Source organism: Myotis brandtii, unplaced genomic scaffold (assembly GCF_000412655.1).
Source record: "Myotis brandtii unplaced genomic scaffold, ASM41265v1 scaffold410, whole genome shotgun sequence".
Classification (NCBI taxonomy): domain Eukaryota; kingdom Metazoa; phylum Chordata; class Mammalia; order Chiroptera; family Vespertilionidae; genus Myotis; species Myotis brandtii.
In genome coordinates, this window is record NW_005365764.1 from 2,409,015 (window position 1) to 2,422,275 (window position 13,261).

General features: G+C 52.3%; 1 protein-coding gene across 1 annotated transcript in view; it reads left to right on the plus strand.

The window, feature by feature from the left end:
• TNFRSF8 (tumor necrosis factor receptor superfamily, member 8) overlaps positions 1–13,261 on the plus strand; it is a 44,790-nt gene that overhangs the window by 7,619 nt on the left and 23,910 nt on the right. Inside the window, exons 2-6 of the mRNA XM_014545456.1 lie at positions 1,139–1,291; positions 5,767–5,860; positions 6,250–6,410; positions 8,561–8,677; positions 12,372–12,524. Of these exons, the coding sequence (XP_014400942.1) occupies positions 1,139–1,291; positions 5,767–5,860; positions 6,250–6,410; positions 8,561–8,677; positions 12,372–12,524 (678 nt within the window). The remainder of the gene's footprint in view (positions 1–1,138; positions 1,292–5,766; positions 5,861–6,249; positions 6,411–8,560; positions 8,678–12,371; positions 12,525–13,261) is intronic.

A 13,261-nucleotide genomic window follows, 5' to 3' on the forward strand; every position in this document is an offset into this window, starting at 1 on the left:
AATTTTTGTGCACCGGGCCTCTAGTATATATATATTGATTTCAGAGAGAAAGGGAGAGGGAGAGGGAGAGAGAGAAACATTAATGATGAGAGAGAATCATTGGTCGGCTGCCTCCTGCACGCCCCCTACTGGGGATGAAGCCTGCAACTGGGGCACGTGCCCTTGATGGGGAGTCGAACCCGGGACCCTTCAGTCCACAGGCCGATGCTCTATCCACTGAGCCAAACCAACCAGGGTCTTAATAGATCTTTTTAAAGAACAGTTTTCAATTTATAGAAAAATTGAGCAGAAAGTACTGAGAGCTCCCCTATGGCCCCCTCTCTGCTACGCCCCACAGTCTCTCCTATTGTGAACACCTTGCATGGTGTGGTGTATTGTGACAGCTGATGAGCCAGTACCTGGACGCGATTACCTAAAGTTCATAGTTTACTTTAAGGTTCACTCTTTGTGTTCGAAGTTCTATGGCTTTTGACAAACATGTCATGTCCTGTATCCACGGTTGCAGTATTTACAGGGTAATCTCAGCCCCTAAAATCCTCTGTGCTCTGCCTATCTCTCCTCCCCTCCCCTTTACCTGGACCCTGGCAGCCACTGGTCTTCTTACTGTCGCCATAGTTTTGTCTTTTCCAGAACGTCATAGAGTTGGAGTCAGCCTTTACAGATTGGTTTCTTTCACTTAGAAATATGTGTTTAATGTCCTGCCATGTCCTTTTTGTGCATTTTATTTTAAAAAAAATATATTTTTATTGATTTCAGAGAGGAAAGGAGAGGGAGAGAGAGATGGAAACATCAATGATGAGAGAGAATCGTTGATTGGCTGCCTCCTGCATGCTGCCCCACACGGATCAAGCCCATAGCCTGGGCATGTGCCCTGACCGGGAATCGAACCATGACCTCCTGGTTCATAGGTTGACGCTCAACCACCGAGCCATGCCGGCCGGGTGTCCTATTTTAAAATTGGGACATTAATTTATTTTTAATACCAGTTTAGTGATCTCCAGGGACGTGGGCTGGGAGGTGACTACCTCAAGACCCTGCCTGCCCAGCGGAAGGCCGCAGCAGCCCTCTCTCTCGCGGGCAGACTGTCCCTTCCCTCGCCCTCCCTCTGTCCTCTGTGACCCTCCTCTGTGCCCTTTAGGCGACCTTGTGGAGAAGAAGCCATGTTCGGGGAACTCCCCCCGCGTCTGTGAATGCCGGGCCGGCACGTTCTGTGCCACATTAGCCTCCAACTCCTGTGCCCGCTGCTTCCCCCACTCCGTCTGCCCCCCAGGGACGATTGTCAAGTTCCCCGGTAAGTACCCCACCCCCAGCCCGGGCTGAGATCTGTGCCCTCACCGTACCAGCCCTGCCGACCTCCAGATGACCCCGCGCCTCCCACAGCCGCCCTGTGGGGCAGATCACAGCTCCTTTCACGATGATGCCATCAGTGCGCCAGGCACCAGGGCCCCTGTGCCCCTCCCCCTCCCCTGTGTCCCAGGCTCAGAGAGACCCTGGGGGCCCAAGGCACAGGCCTGGCTGGAGGAGGTCTGGGATGGTTTGAGGCTCGGGGCCAAGGTTCTCGGGGGCAAGAGAGAAACCTTAAGTCTCTGTCCTGGGAGACTCCTGGGAGTGAGAGGAGCAAGAGGCCGGGCACCAGGCTCGGGACTGGAAACAGCTTTCTTCTCCAACTTGCTGTGTGACCTCAGGCAACTTCCTTACCTTCTCTGGGCTTCTCATTGTCTGACAAGGAGGGCCAGGTGGCCAGAGAGGAAGTAAAGGCCACAGGTCCCGTGTGGGCGGCATGGGGAGGGCCTTTCGGAAGGGAGGCCGGGGGAGCAGGTGGGTGCTGGACCACAGCCCAGAAGAGGTGCCGCTGCCACAGGGGATCGGAGGGAGCCATGTCTGCTGGGGATGAAAGTGCCCGTGTCCTGGTCCTTCTCCAAAGTCCCATCCCACCTCCTCTCCTCCACCCCCTCCCTCCCCTCCCTGTCCTCCCTGCCAGCCCAGCCACCATTCCCACAGATGTTGCCTCCCAATTCTCTCTCCTGCCTCCACCCCAGTTTCTCCCCATGGCAGGCAGCCACAACCTCCCTTGCAAAACCACATCATATTTTGTGTGTGTCTCCCTCACATACCTGCCTAAAAATAATAAAATATATTAAAATATATTTTCATGTAGGTATAGTTCATACAAAATAAATATTGACTTATATTATTTTAAACATATTTTTATTGATTTCGGAGAGGAAGGGAGAGGGATAGAGAGAAAGAAACATCAATGATAAGGGAGATTCACTGATCGTCTGCCTCCTGTAAGCCCCACACTGGGGATCCAGCCCTTAACCCGCGCATGGACCCTGACCGGGAATTGAGCCACTGAGCCCCGAGGTCCGGGCTAGGGGACTCTTGTCTTAAAGCCTGTGTACGTGGACGTTTCTGGGTTGCTGGTTTGTTGGGCTCCAAGTCTGAGATATGTGAGGCAAAGAGAAGACCAGGGGACTCTCCTCCGGCCCCACGGCCCCTGGCCTGTCCGCCTTCCCCCTTCCCGTTCATTCATTTAGTGCCTCGTGGGAGGAGGCAGGGAAAGCGCACCCACTCCGCAGGGTCTCGAGGATGCGATTCGCACCAGGACCCCCCCGTGGTGCGGCCCCTCCTTCCTCCAGCCCAGCTTTCAGCACCAGCCCTCGCTAACTGGGCCCCACCTGGTCTGTCACTTTCCCCTTCTACCAGGCCTTTGCATATGCTGTTCCCTTGCTCTGGGACACCCTTCCCTCCCCATTCACTTAGTTAACTCCTACTCAGCCTTGAGCTGGGTCACACAAAACACTCTGCTGAGGGACACGCAGAAGCCCGCCACCCACAAGCAGGGGCAGGGTGGTGGGGTGGGAAGCGCTCCGGACTGAGCATTCAATGCCTGGGGTTTCATATAGCTCTGCATCTGTGGGGTGTGTTCCCAACGCTCTCTGGGCCTCAGTCTTCCCATCTGTCAAATGCCTTGAGTTCAGTTGTTCCAACTAGAGCGTGTGGACCAGTGGTTTTCCTGTGATTGCCATACGGTGGCGCCAGAGTCCTCTCTTTGCTGCCCCTACCCACCCTGCCTGAGGCGATACCAGTGGCTGGCCACATGTGGTCATTGAGCACCTAAAACGTGTCCAGTGGCATCAAGATATGCTATCAGTATAGAATATGCATGGATTTCAAGTACTTAGTATTACAGAATGTAAAACATCTCATTATTATTATTTTTTAAAATGGATATATATATATAATTCTTTTCTTTTTAAAAAATATATTTTATTGATTTTTTACAGAGAGGAAGGGAGAGAGATAGAGAGATAGAAACATCAATGGTGAGAGAGAATCATTGATCGGCTGCCTCCTGCATGCCCCCTACTGGGGGGCATCGAGCCTGCAACCCGGACATGTGCCCTTGACTGGAATTGAACCCAGGACCCTTCAGTCCGCAGGCTGACGCTCTATCCACTGAGCCAAACCAGGCAGGGCTCATTATTATTTAAAAAAATATATTTTTATTGATTTCAGAGAGGAAGGGAGAGAGATAGAGAGATAGAAACATCAATGGTGAGAGAGAATCATTGATCGGCTGCCTCCTGCATGCCCCCTACTGGGGGGCATCGAGCCTGCAACCCGGACATGTGCCCTTGACTGGAATTGAACCCAGGACCCTTCAGTCCGCAGGCTGACGCTCTATCCACTGAGCCAAACCAGGCAGGGCTCATTATTATTTAAAAAAATATATTTTTATTGATTTCAGAGAGGAAGGGAGAGAGATAGAGAGATAGAAACATCAATGGTGAGAGAGAATCATTGATCGGCTGCCTCCTGCATGCCCCCTACTGGGGGGCATCGAGCCTGCAACCCGGACATGTGCCCTTGACTGGAATTGAACCCAGGACCCTTCAGTCCGCAGGCTGACGCTCTATCCACTGAGCCAAACCAGGCAGGGCTCATTATTATTTAAAAAAATATATTTTTATTGATTTCAGAGAGGAAGGGAGAGAGATAGAGAGATAGAAACATCAATGGTGAGAGAGAATCATTGATCGGCTGCCTCCTGCATGCCCCCTACTGGGGGGCATCGAGCCTGCAACCCGGACATGTGCCCTTGACTGGAATTGAACCCAGGACCCTTCAGTCCGCAGGCTGACGCTCTATCCACTGAGCCAAACCAGGCAGGGCTCATTATTATTTAAAAAAATATATTTTTATTGATTTCAGAGAGGAAGGGAGAGGGAGAAAGAGATAGAAACATTGCTGAGAGAGAAACATCGATTGCTTGCTCCCTTCTAGGGATCGAGCCTGCAACCCGGGCGTGTGCCCTGACTGGGAATTGAACCAGCAACCTTTTGGTGAAAGGGCCGATGCCCAAACAACCAAGCCACCCTGGACAGGGCTTCACTTTTTTTTTAATGTGGCTCCTAGAAGATTTAAATGACCCGTGTGATCTCATCATCTTCCTGTTGGTGCACGGCCGATGCCCAAACAACCGAGCCACCCTGGCCAGGGCTGTACTGTTTTTTAATGTGGCTCCTAGGAGATTTAAATGACCCGTGTGATCTCATCATCTTCCTGTGGGACAGTGCCGCATTGGGAGGGCTCAGCCTTTGGCTGCCAAACCCTGGCTAACTTCTAGGTTCCCCTGTGGGCTCTCCCAGGGGGCAACATCTCTCCAACTGTAAAACGGAAAGTAGTTTCTGGGTCAAGTTCAGTTCTCGCTAAGCCCCAGCGAAGAGCTTGCACAGGCTCCTGTTCCTGAAATTCACAAAATCCCACGAGGCAGACTGCATGAGCTCCATCGTGCAGGGAGGAAATGGAGGTCCAGGTGGCAGGCACATCGCACAGGACCACCGAGCGGAGAACATCGGGCGAGGGTTTGAAGGTCACCCCCCAGGTCCTGTCTCAGCGACGGGGCAGGAGTCCAGATGAGGAAAGGGACATGGTACTCCCTGGTGTCCCACCGTGTGGTAGGCGCACAGGCGAACTCTCTGTCCCGACAGCAGCCTGGGGAAGACCGCGTTCTTATAACCCTTTGCCTTGTCTGGCGCGGCTACGACACGATAGGGGTGACAGGCAAACCCAGGCCCACTTGATGGCAAGCGCTGTGAGTTTCCCTCCCCACTCGGCTTCCACCCATTAGTCTTCAGGAGTCTTTGGGTTGCAAGTGGCAAAATCTCAAATGTTTGGCGCATGTAACTAAAAAGCCTGGGGACAGCTCTGGGTAGCTTCAGGCATGGCTGGATCCAGGCGCCCTGTCCTTTCCTGCCTCTCATCGCTATCCCCTATGCTCAGGTGTCTGTAAGACGCCTCCCAGCAGCTCCAGGCTTGCTCCCTACCCAACCCCAGGGGCGAGACCGCTTCTTCGTCCTACATTTCCAACAACCAAAAGTAAAACCTTGACACTGCATCTCAGACAGGTGTGGCTTAGGTCACGTGCCCATCCCCGAGCCAATCCATCTTGGCCAGAGGAATAGAAGAAATGGAATAATTTGATTGGTCCATCCTGGCCCCATGGCTACTCCTGGAAGGGAAGGGGGAGGGGAGGAAATCAGCCCTAAAACAGATACTGAGATTTGGGGCGGGGGTCCCTGGGAAAATCAGGCTGCTTTACCCCCAGGGGAACGGAGGCTGGGCAGGTGTGAACACCAGATGCCACTGCATTTGCCAAGTGCCCACCCAGGACTGACCCTGGTTTGTGTTGGTAAAAGTCTATTCCTGGCGTCTTCGGACTCCTTAATACCAAGTCTGAAGGCGTTGTGTCCCCTGCAGGTACAGCGCAGAGGGACACCGTCTGTGAGCCCCTTTCCCCGGGGACCAGCCCTGGCTGCGGCACCAGCCCGGAGGACTGCAGGGCGCCTGCCAGGTGACTCCGGCCCTTCCCATCCAGCTCACCTAAGTGTGGGGCTGTCTCACCCACAGGATGCCTGGACCATAGCTGGGCTGGGGGAGGGGAGCAGGTGGGGTCCAGCACAGGGTGCCTGGGCTCCCGGGCACAGTAGTGAGTGTGGAGAGGCCATCCCTGCAAGTCATCTGAGGCCCTACTGTGTGCTCTGCCTGCCCTGATTACACAGGAGGCACAGGAGGCCCAGAAGGCTTAGAAAACACAGCCCTGGCTCCCTGACAGGGGGCTTGCCGGAGGCTGTGGGCAGGAGGTCTGGGGCCCCCTGCGCCATAGAAACGGTTGTCCCTGAGCACAAACCTCCCCCGCCCCATCAGCAGAACCGTCCGTTCCATCTCTGGCTTTTTTCCCAGCGGCACCACCCCTCCGGCCGAGCCCACCCTGACCTCAGCCAGCTCCGATGCCAGGACCCCGCTTCTTGAAGGGGATACTCCTCTCACCCCCGAAGCCGATTCCAAAATGATGAGGGCTCCCAACTCTCTCTCCCCCGTGGGGAAGCCCAGGCTGGATTCAGGTAATTTCTGCAGAGGAGCCGTAGGCCGTTTCCCATAGCAACGGTGTCTGATCGGTGGGTGACCTGTGCGCGGTGGTCTGGGCAGGCAGGCCCTGAGCTGTGGTCTCCCCAGTGTGGGGAGGAGAGGCTGAGGCCGTGATAGCCAGAGTAGACAGTGGGGGCACCCACTCACTCAACAGCAGTTTGGGTGCCTCCCGAGTGCCGGACTCTCAGGTCGGCGCTGCTGCTTGCAGCAGAGCAGGTGAGCCTCTGCAGGGATCGGTTTGGCGCCCTCCTGGTTCCCATGGCGACGGGTTGGGGCCCTCCAGTTCCCCCCTGTTTATTACTTAATAGCCTCCCGTTGTAGAGGTGCACCACACTGCTTATTTAGATAGATCTTTGGGTTGTTTCCACTTTGGGGCTATAATGAATAATGAAAAATCTTTGTGCGAATGTATATTTTTTCATTTCTCTTGTTGCTTTTTAAAAAAATTCACTTGTAGGACTTGCTATAATTCTGGGTCTTGTCCTACAGTTGTGCTCAAATACGTTCCCCACCCTGTGGCTTGCCTTCTCATTCTCTTGGCGGCGTCTTTCCATGAAGAGATGTTCTTAATTTTAATGCAGTCGGATCGGTCCATCTTTTCCTTTGTGACGGGTGCTTTCTATGTTCTGCCTTGTAAGACTGTCCCTCCTCCGAGCTCTCAGAGTCATCCTGTATTTATTGTCTGGGATCACTATTGCTTCGCCTCCCATGTTGAGCTCTGCCATCTACCCTGGTGTGTGTGTATGGCGTGAGGCAGGGTCATGGTAGAAGTGTCCACATGGATATCCAGTTGAACCAACACCATTTACCAAATAAACCGTCCTTTCCCCGCAGCTTTGCACGCCAGCTTTGCTGTATGTCAAAAGTCCATGTCTGTGTGGGTGTGATTCTGGACTTTGTCTCCTGTTCCATGTGTCTTCTTGTCTGTTGTGTGAACACTGTACTGTCTTAATTCCTGTCGTTTTTCGGTAAGTCTTCCTGGATGGTTGAGCAACTTCTTCAGCTTTGTTCTTCTGGTATTGGCTCTTCTAGTAATTTGCATTTCCACATACATTTTTAAAAGTTAGTTTTTAACATTTTTTTAAAATTGATTTCAGAGAGAGGAAGGGAGAGGGAGAGACAGTCAGAAACATTGATGATGAGAGAGAATCATCGATTGGCTGCCTCCTGCACGCCCGCTACTGGGGATCAAGTCCGCAACCCTAGCATGTGCCCTGACCAGGAATTGAACCGTGACCTCCTGGCTCATGGGTTAACACTCAACCACTGCACAACACCAGCTGGGCTCCACATACATTTTAGAATAAGCTTTTCAAACCCCACAGAATGTCCTATTGAGGTTTCGATAAGGGCTGCCTTGAAGCTGTTGATCAGTTTGGAGAGAATCCACTGTTGCAGTGTTGAGTACACAGCATAGCCCTACATTTGTTTAGGCCTTCTTTAAATTCTCCCAGTAATGCTTTGTTATTTTTTCTATGTAGAGATGTTTGCATGTTTCTGTTAGAGTTCTAGGTATTTGATATTTCTGATGATGATCCAACAGTATCTTTTTCAATACGTCATGTTCCAATTCTTTTTGAACCGTGTGAAATTGCCAATATTTGACTGGCTGACCTATCAAAACAGCATTTTCATATGGCTCAACCCACAATACAGACATTTGATTGACTCAGATATCGGAACATCTGTCTATGACAGATGGATATCTCCTTTTCTAAAAACTGTCACTTTTATTTCTTTTTCTTGCCTTATTGCATTGCCTAGGGTCCCTGTACCCTGCTTGAGCAGACATTGTGATAGTAGAGCTCCTTGCCTCATTGCTGATCTCATAGGGCAAGTGGCTGTCAAAGCTTTGAGGAGCGAGCGTGGAGAGAGGGCCCTGGCATAGTGGAAATGGTGGATGGTTGGGGGCGGGGCGAGACCAAAGATATAGGGGGGCTCAGAGCTCATATCCTGTGTGGCCTTAGACACAGTCCTTCCCTCTCTGAGCCTCATGACCTGCTCTGGGGATGGGTCTGACGTGTGTGGGGTTTGGCCACGGAGCTGGGGGGGCTTTAGTGATTGTGGGGAGGTGAGGCCTCTGCCAAGGTGGCCTGACCCGGACTGTCTCTGCTTCTTTCCCCAGGGCGGTCCCTGCAGCGCCTGTGCCCTCTGGGGTCCGCCGACTGCAGGAAGCAGTGTGAGCGGGACTACTACCTGGACAGGGACGGCCGCTGCACAGCCTGTGTGAGCTGCTCAGGAGGTAGGAGCCTGTCTTTGCACCAGGGGCGCCTTCCGGGGCCTGGGGGTGGGCGTCTTGCAGGAGAGACTGAGCAGCTGGGGGTGGGGAGCTCTGAGTTTGGTCTTGGGCTGGGCCTTGTTCAGCTCTCCGGTGTCTTGAGCTGTCAGCTTCTAGTGACTCCCCCTCATGGTTGGGGGTTGTGATGGCAGCGACCCCTTCTCAGAGACCTTCCATGCACTCACTCTCTCCTGCAAGCGAACCTTTGTCAACCGCCTCCCTGTTCCAAACTCGTCCCGTTATTTTCATAACTATCGTGTGGTGCACAGGTGGCGATTGTCCCCATTTTACAGAAGAGGCAACTGAGGCTTAGGGAAGTCAAGGGACCGCAAAGGCCACAGTGGCAGGGATGGAGTCTGATGCAGGTGTCTGCCCCCAGGTTCTGGGCTCTGGTCCCCGCACAGCGCTGCCTCTTGGAGCAGACACTTAGGGGGTGGCCGCTGTGTGCACAGCAGGCTGGCATCTGGAAGTGCTTTCCCGGTGGCCAGCTCCCCGCAGCCTCATAGCACCACCAACTGCCCTGTGACGTCCACGAGGGTCATGCGGGGCGGGGAGGTAGCCCAGGACTCAGGCTTCTTTGGTTGTTAGCATCCGGCTCATCACAAAGGCCATCGCAGGAATGAGGGATTCTGTCTCCTTGTCCGGGGTTTCTTCATGCAGCGACCCCGGCCAGCGTCGAGGGAGACCAGACAGGGAAGAGCAGTCTGTCCCTGGGGGTCACTGTCCCAGGAAAGGCAGCGTAGCAAATTCTCTCAAAACTGAGTACGAAAGCCAAGCCACTCGTTGTCCTCATGGGTTCTGGGGGTCAGAATTCAGACAGGACATTGGGGGACCGCTGGTCTCTGCTCCACGATTCTGGGGTCTCAGCTGGAAAACTCGAAGGCTGGAGGCTGGAAGCATCTGAGCACTTATTCGTTGCGTTTCTGGGGGCCGATGCCAGTTGCCATGTGGGGCCTCAGGACCTCTCTGCATCGCCTCCGCCTCCGTGTGGCTCACGCTGGGCTTTCTCGCGGCCTGGTGGCTGGATCCAGGAATGGGGGCGGGGAGGATTGGAGAAGCCACATCGCTTCTTTTTTTTTAAATAAAGAATTACTTCAGATTTATTTTTAAATGACAACCAAGCAGAAAAATGGACAAAATCTATAAAACTGAGCCATTCATAGGAGGCAAAAATCATATACCATCGCTAATAAAAATATTTTTAATGATCAGTCTCATTAGGAATGAGAGATATGCGATAAGATACCATTATTTTACCTAGAAGATCAACAAAAATTAGAAAGATGGATATCTGTTGGTAAGATGATGAAGAAAAAGATACTCTCCAACATGGTTGGTAGAATTTAAATATGCCCTTGCCTGGGAATCACACGGCGTGACTTCCACCACCTCGCCCTGTTGAGGTGGTCACAGACCCCACTCGAGTTAAGGGAAGGGGAGCGTCGAGCCTCTCGGTGTGTGAGTGCCAGAGCCCTGGAAGAGCAGACGGGCCCGGATTGTTGCTCTGGCCATCGTCAGATGGAGAAACAAGAGACGGCTCTGGCCCAAGCACTCCTTTAACTCGTAATGGAAGCCCGAGGGGCAGCGAGGGGCTAAGACAGGGGTGGGCAAACTTTTTGACTCGAGGGCCACAATGGGTTCTTAAACGGGACCGGAGGGCCGGAACAAAAGCATGGATGGAGTGTTGGTGTGAACTAATATAAATTCAAAGTAAACATCATTACATAAAAGGGTACGGTCTTTTTTTTTTTTAGTTTTATTCATTTCAAACGGGCCGGATCTGGCCCGCGGGCTGTAGTTTGCCCACGGCTGGGCTAAGAGCACATGTTCTGGAGCCCAAGTGCCAAGGTTCAGATCTTGGCTCTACCACTTGGTAGCTTAGCAACTCCAGCCAGCTTCCGAACCTCCCCGTGCCTCAGTTTTTTCATCTGTACAATGGGCGTAATAATAGGGCTATCGCAGAGAGCTGTGGGAACGAAATAGATGAAACTGAATGAATCAGGTAGAGCGTTAGGAATACTGCCTCGCACACACGATGATATGAACAGCCATAGTAGTGGTAATAGCTGTCATCATGCCCAGTCAACTCACTTCTGCCCTTTGCACAAACTCCCCCAGTGCCTGCCAGTTCCCGCTCTCTCCGGGGGTGCGGCCCCTCACCTTTATCATGTGAGGCCTCTAAGTCAGGGGTCCTCAAACTATGGCCCGCGGGCCACATGCAAATACAAATATTGTATTTGTTCCCGTTTTGTTTTTTTACTTCAAAATAAGATGTGTGCAGTGTGCATAGGAATTTGTTCGTAGTTTTTTTTAAAAACTATAGTCCGGCCCTCCAACGGTCTGAGGGACAGTGAACTGGCCCCCTGTTTAAAAAGTTTGAGGACCCCTGCTCTAAGTAAACGGCCCAGAAGAAGGGCTCTTATTGAGCAAGTCACATTGGTCTCATCTGAGGCAGTGACTCTATTTTCACATAAACAAAGCATGCAAAATGTCTCCAAACATATATAGGTGCATTATTATACCTTTTCTTTGATAAAAGCTCTAGCCTTTTATTTGTTGTTGGAAAAAAAACCTTTTTATCATTGACGATTTCAAACTTGTTCAGAAGTAGAGGGGATCGGGAACGGGATGGATAATCACCAGTTTCCAAGAATCGGGGTCAGTCTTGGTTCATCTATCCCCATGCCCAGTCACCCTGCCCTCTGGATGCCTTTAACAGCTTTATTGGATACTAGAGGCCCGATGCATGAAATTCGCTGGCCGAGAGGGAGAGGGAGAGGGAGAGGTCATTCCAGAAGGTCGTTCTGCCATCTGGTCTAATTAGCATATTAGCTCTTTATTATATAGGATAGTTAATGTCTAATAAAACACACGTGTTTAAAGTGTGCAATTTGATGCGTTTTGACATACGTATAGGTCTGTGAAATCACCCCCACAGTGAAGGTAATAAACACCCATCTCCCCCCAAGCTTCCTCATGCTCCTTATCTTCCCTCCCCCACCCCTACTCCCACCCATGCCCAGCAGTCCGTCTGCTTCCTCACTATGGAATAAGCTGCACTTTCCAGCACTTTCTGTGAGCTGAAGCGTGTAGGATATGCTCCTTTCTTGTCTGCTTTTGCTCAGCGGCATTATTTGGAGCGGGCCAAAGGCCAGCTCGATGGGGAAGTCAGGTGAATAATTGCTCCGGAGCGAATGCACCCCTACCTAGCATATTAGCTCTTTATTATATAGGATAGTTAATGTCTAATAAAACACACGTGTTTAAAGTGTGCAATTTGATGCGTTTTGACATACGTATAGGTCTGTGAAATCACCCCCACAGTGAAGGTAATAAACACCCATCTCCCCCCAAGCTTCCTCATGCTCCTTATCTTCCCTCCCCCACCCCTACTCCCACCCATGCCCAGCAGTCCGTCTGCTTCCTCACTATGGAATAAGCTGCACTTTCCAGCACTTTCTGTGAGCTGAAGCGTGTAGGATATGCTCCTTTCTTGTCTGCTTTTGCTCAGCGGCATTATTTGGAGCGGGCCAAAGGCCAGCTCGATGGGGAAGTCAGGTGAATAATTGCTCCGGAGCGAATGCACCCCTACCCTCCGGGGTCCCCTGCACCCGCTGCCCTTGCCACCCCCCATCCTCCCTTTCTCTGTGCCCCTCAGATGACCTCGTGGAGAAGACACCTTGCACGTGGAACTCCTCCCGCGTCTGTGAATGTCGCCCTGGCATGGTCTGTGTCACGTCAGCCACCAACTCCTGCGCCCGCTGCATCGCCCGCCCTGTCACCCCACCCCAAGTGGTCACCACACCCCAGGGTAAGCCGCGCACCCCCGACCGGGGGCTGAGGTCTGTGCCCAGCAGCTGGCAGCCGTATCGCTCCCACCCCCACGGGGCAAAGGGCCTGCAACCCCAGCTGTGAACTAGGTCGGGTTCGGGCTTTGTTTTCTCTTTGAATAATTCGATCCCGTGAGCGGCATGAAACCCACATGTGTCATTTTGGTAAGAATTTCTGATGATGATTAAAAAAAGAATTCTTCTTCCTGAAATTGTTGGGCTGGTCAAATCTTGACTTATTTGCAAGGCGATTTGATTGACTCAAGATAGACACACATGGAAAGAGGCCCCCATGTCAAGCCGGTGGCCAGTGGCCAGGTTGCAGAAAAGTCGAAACTCTGACTGAAAAGAAATCAAAGCAGGCTCAGCAGCAGCGGAGAGGGCCCCACACATCCCTAGAAAGCAGAGAAGAGAGGAAAGGAGGGTGACAAGTGAAGCCCAGGGGAGGGAAGCTCACCCCAGAATTCATTCCTGAGGGCCAGGGGGACAGCGAGAGGTGACTTGCTCATCAGACCCCCCAGAGCGGCTCTGGGCTCAGAGCAGGCAAACACATTGAATGATGGGAGTGAAATGGAGAATTGCTAAGTGTAACGTCATCTTTAAAATAAAATTTTAGCCGAAACCGGTTTGGCTCAGTGGATAGAGCATCGGCCTGCGGACTGAAAGGTCCCAGGTTCGATTCCGGTCAAGGGCATGTACCTTGGTTGCGGGCACATCC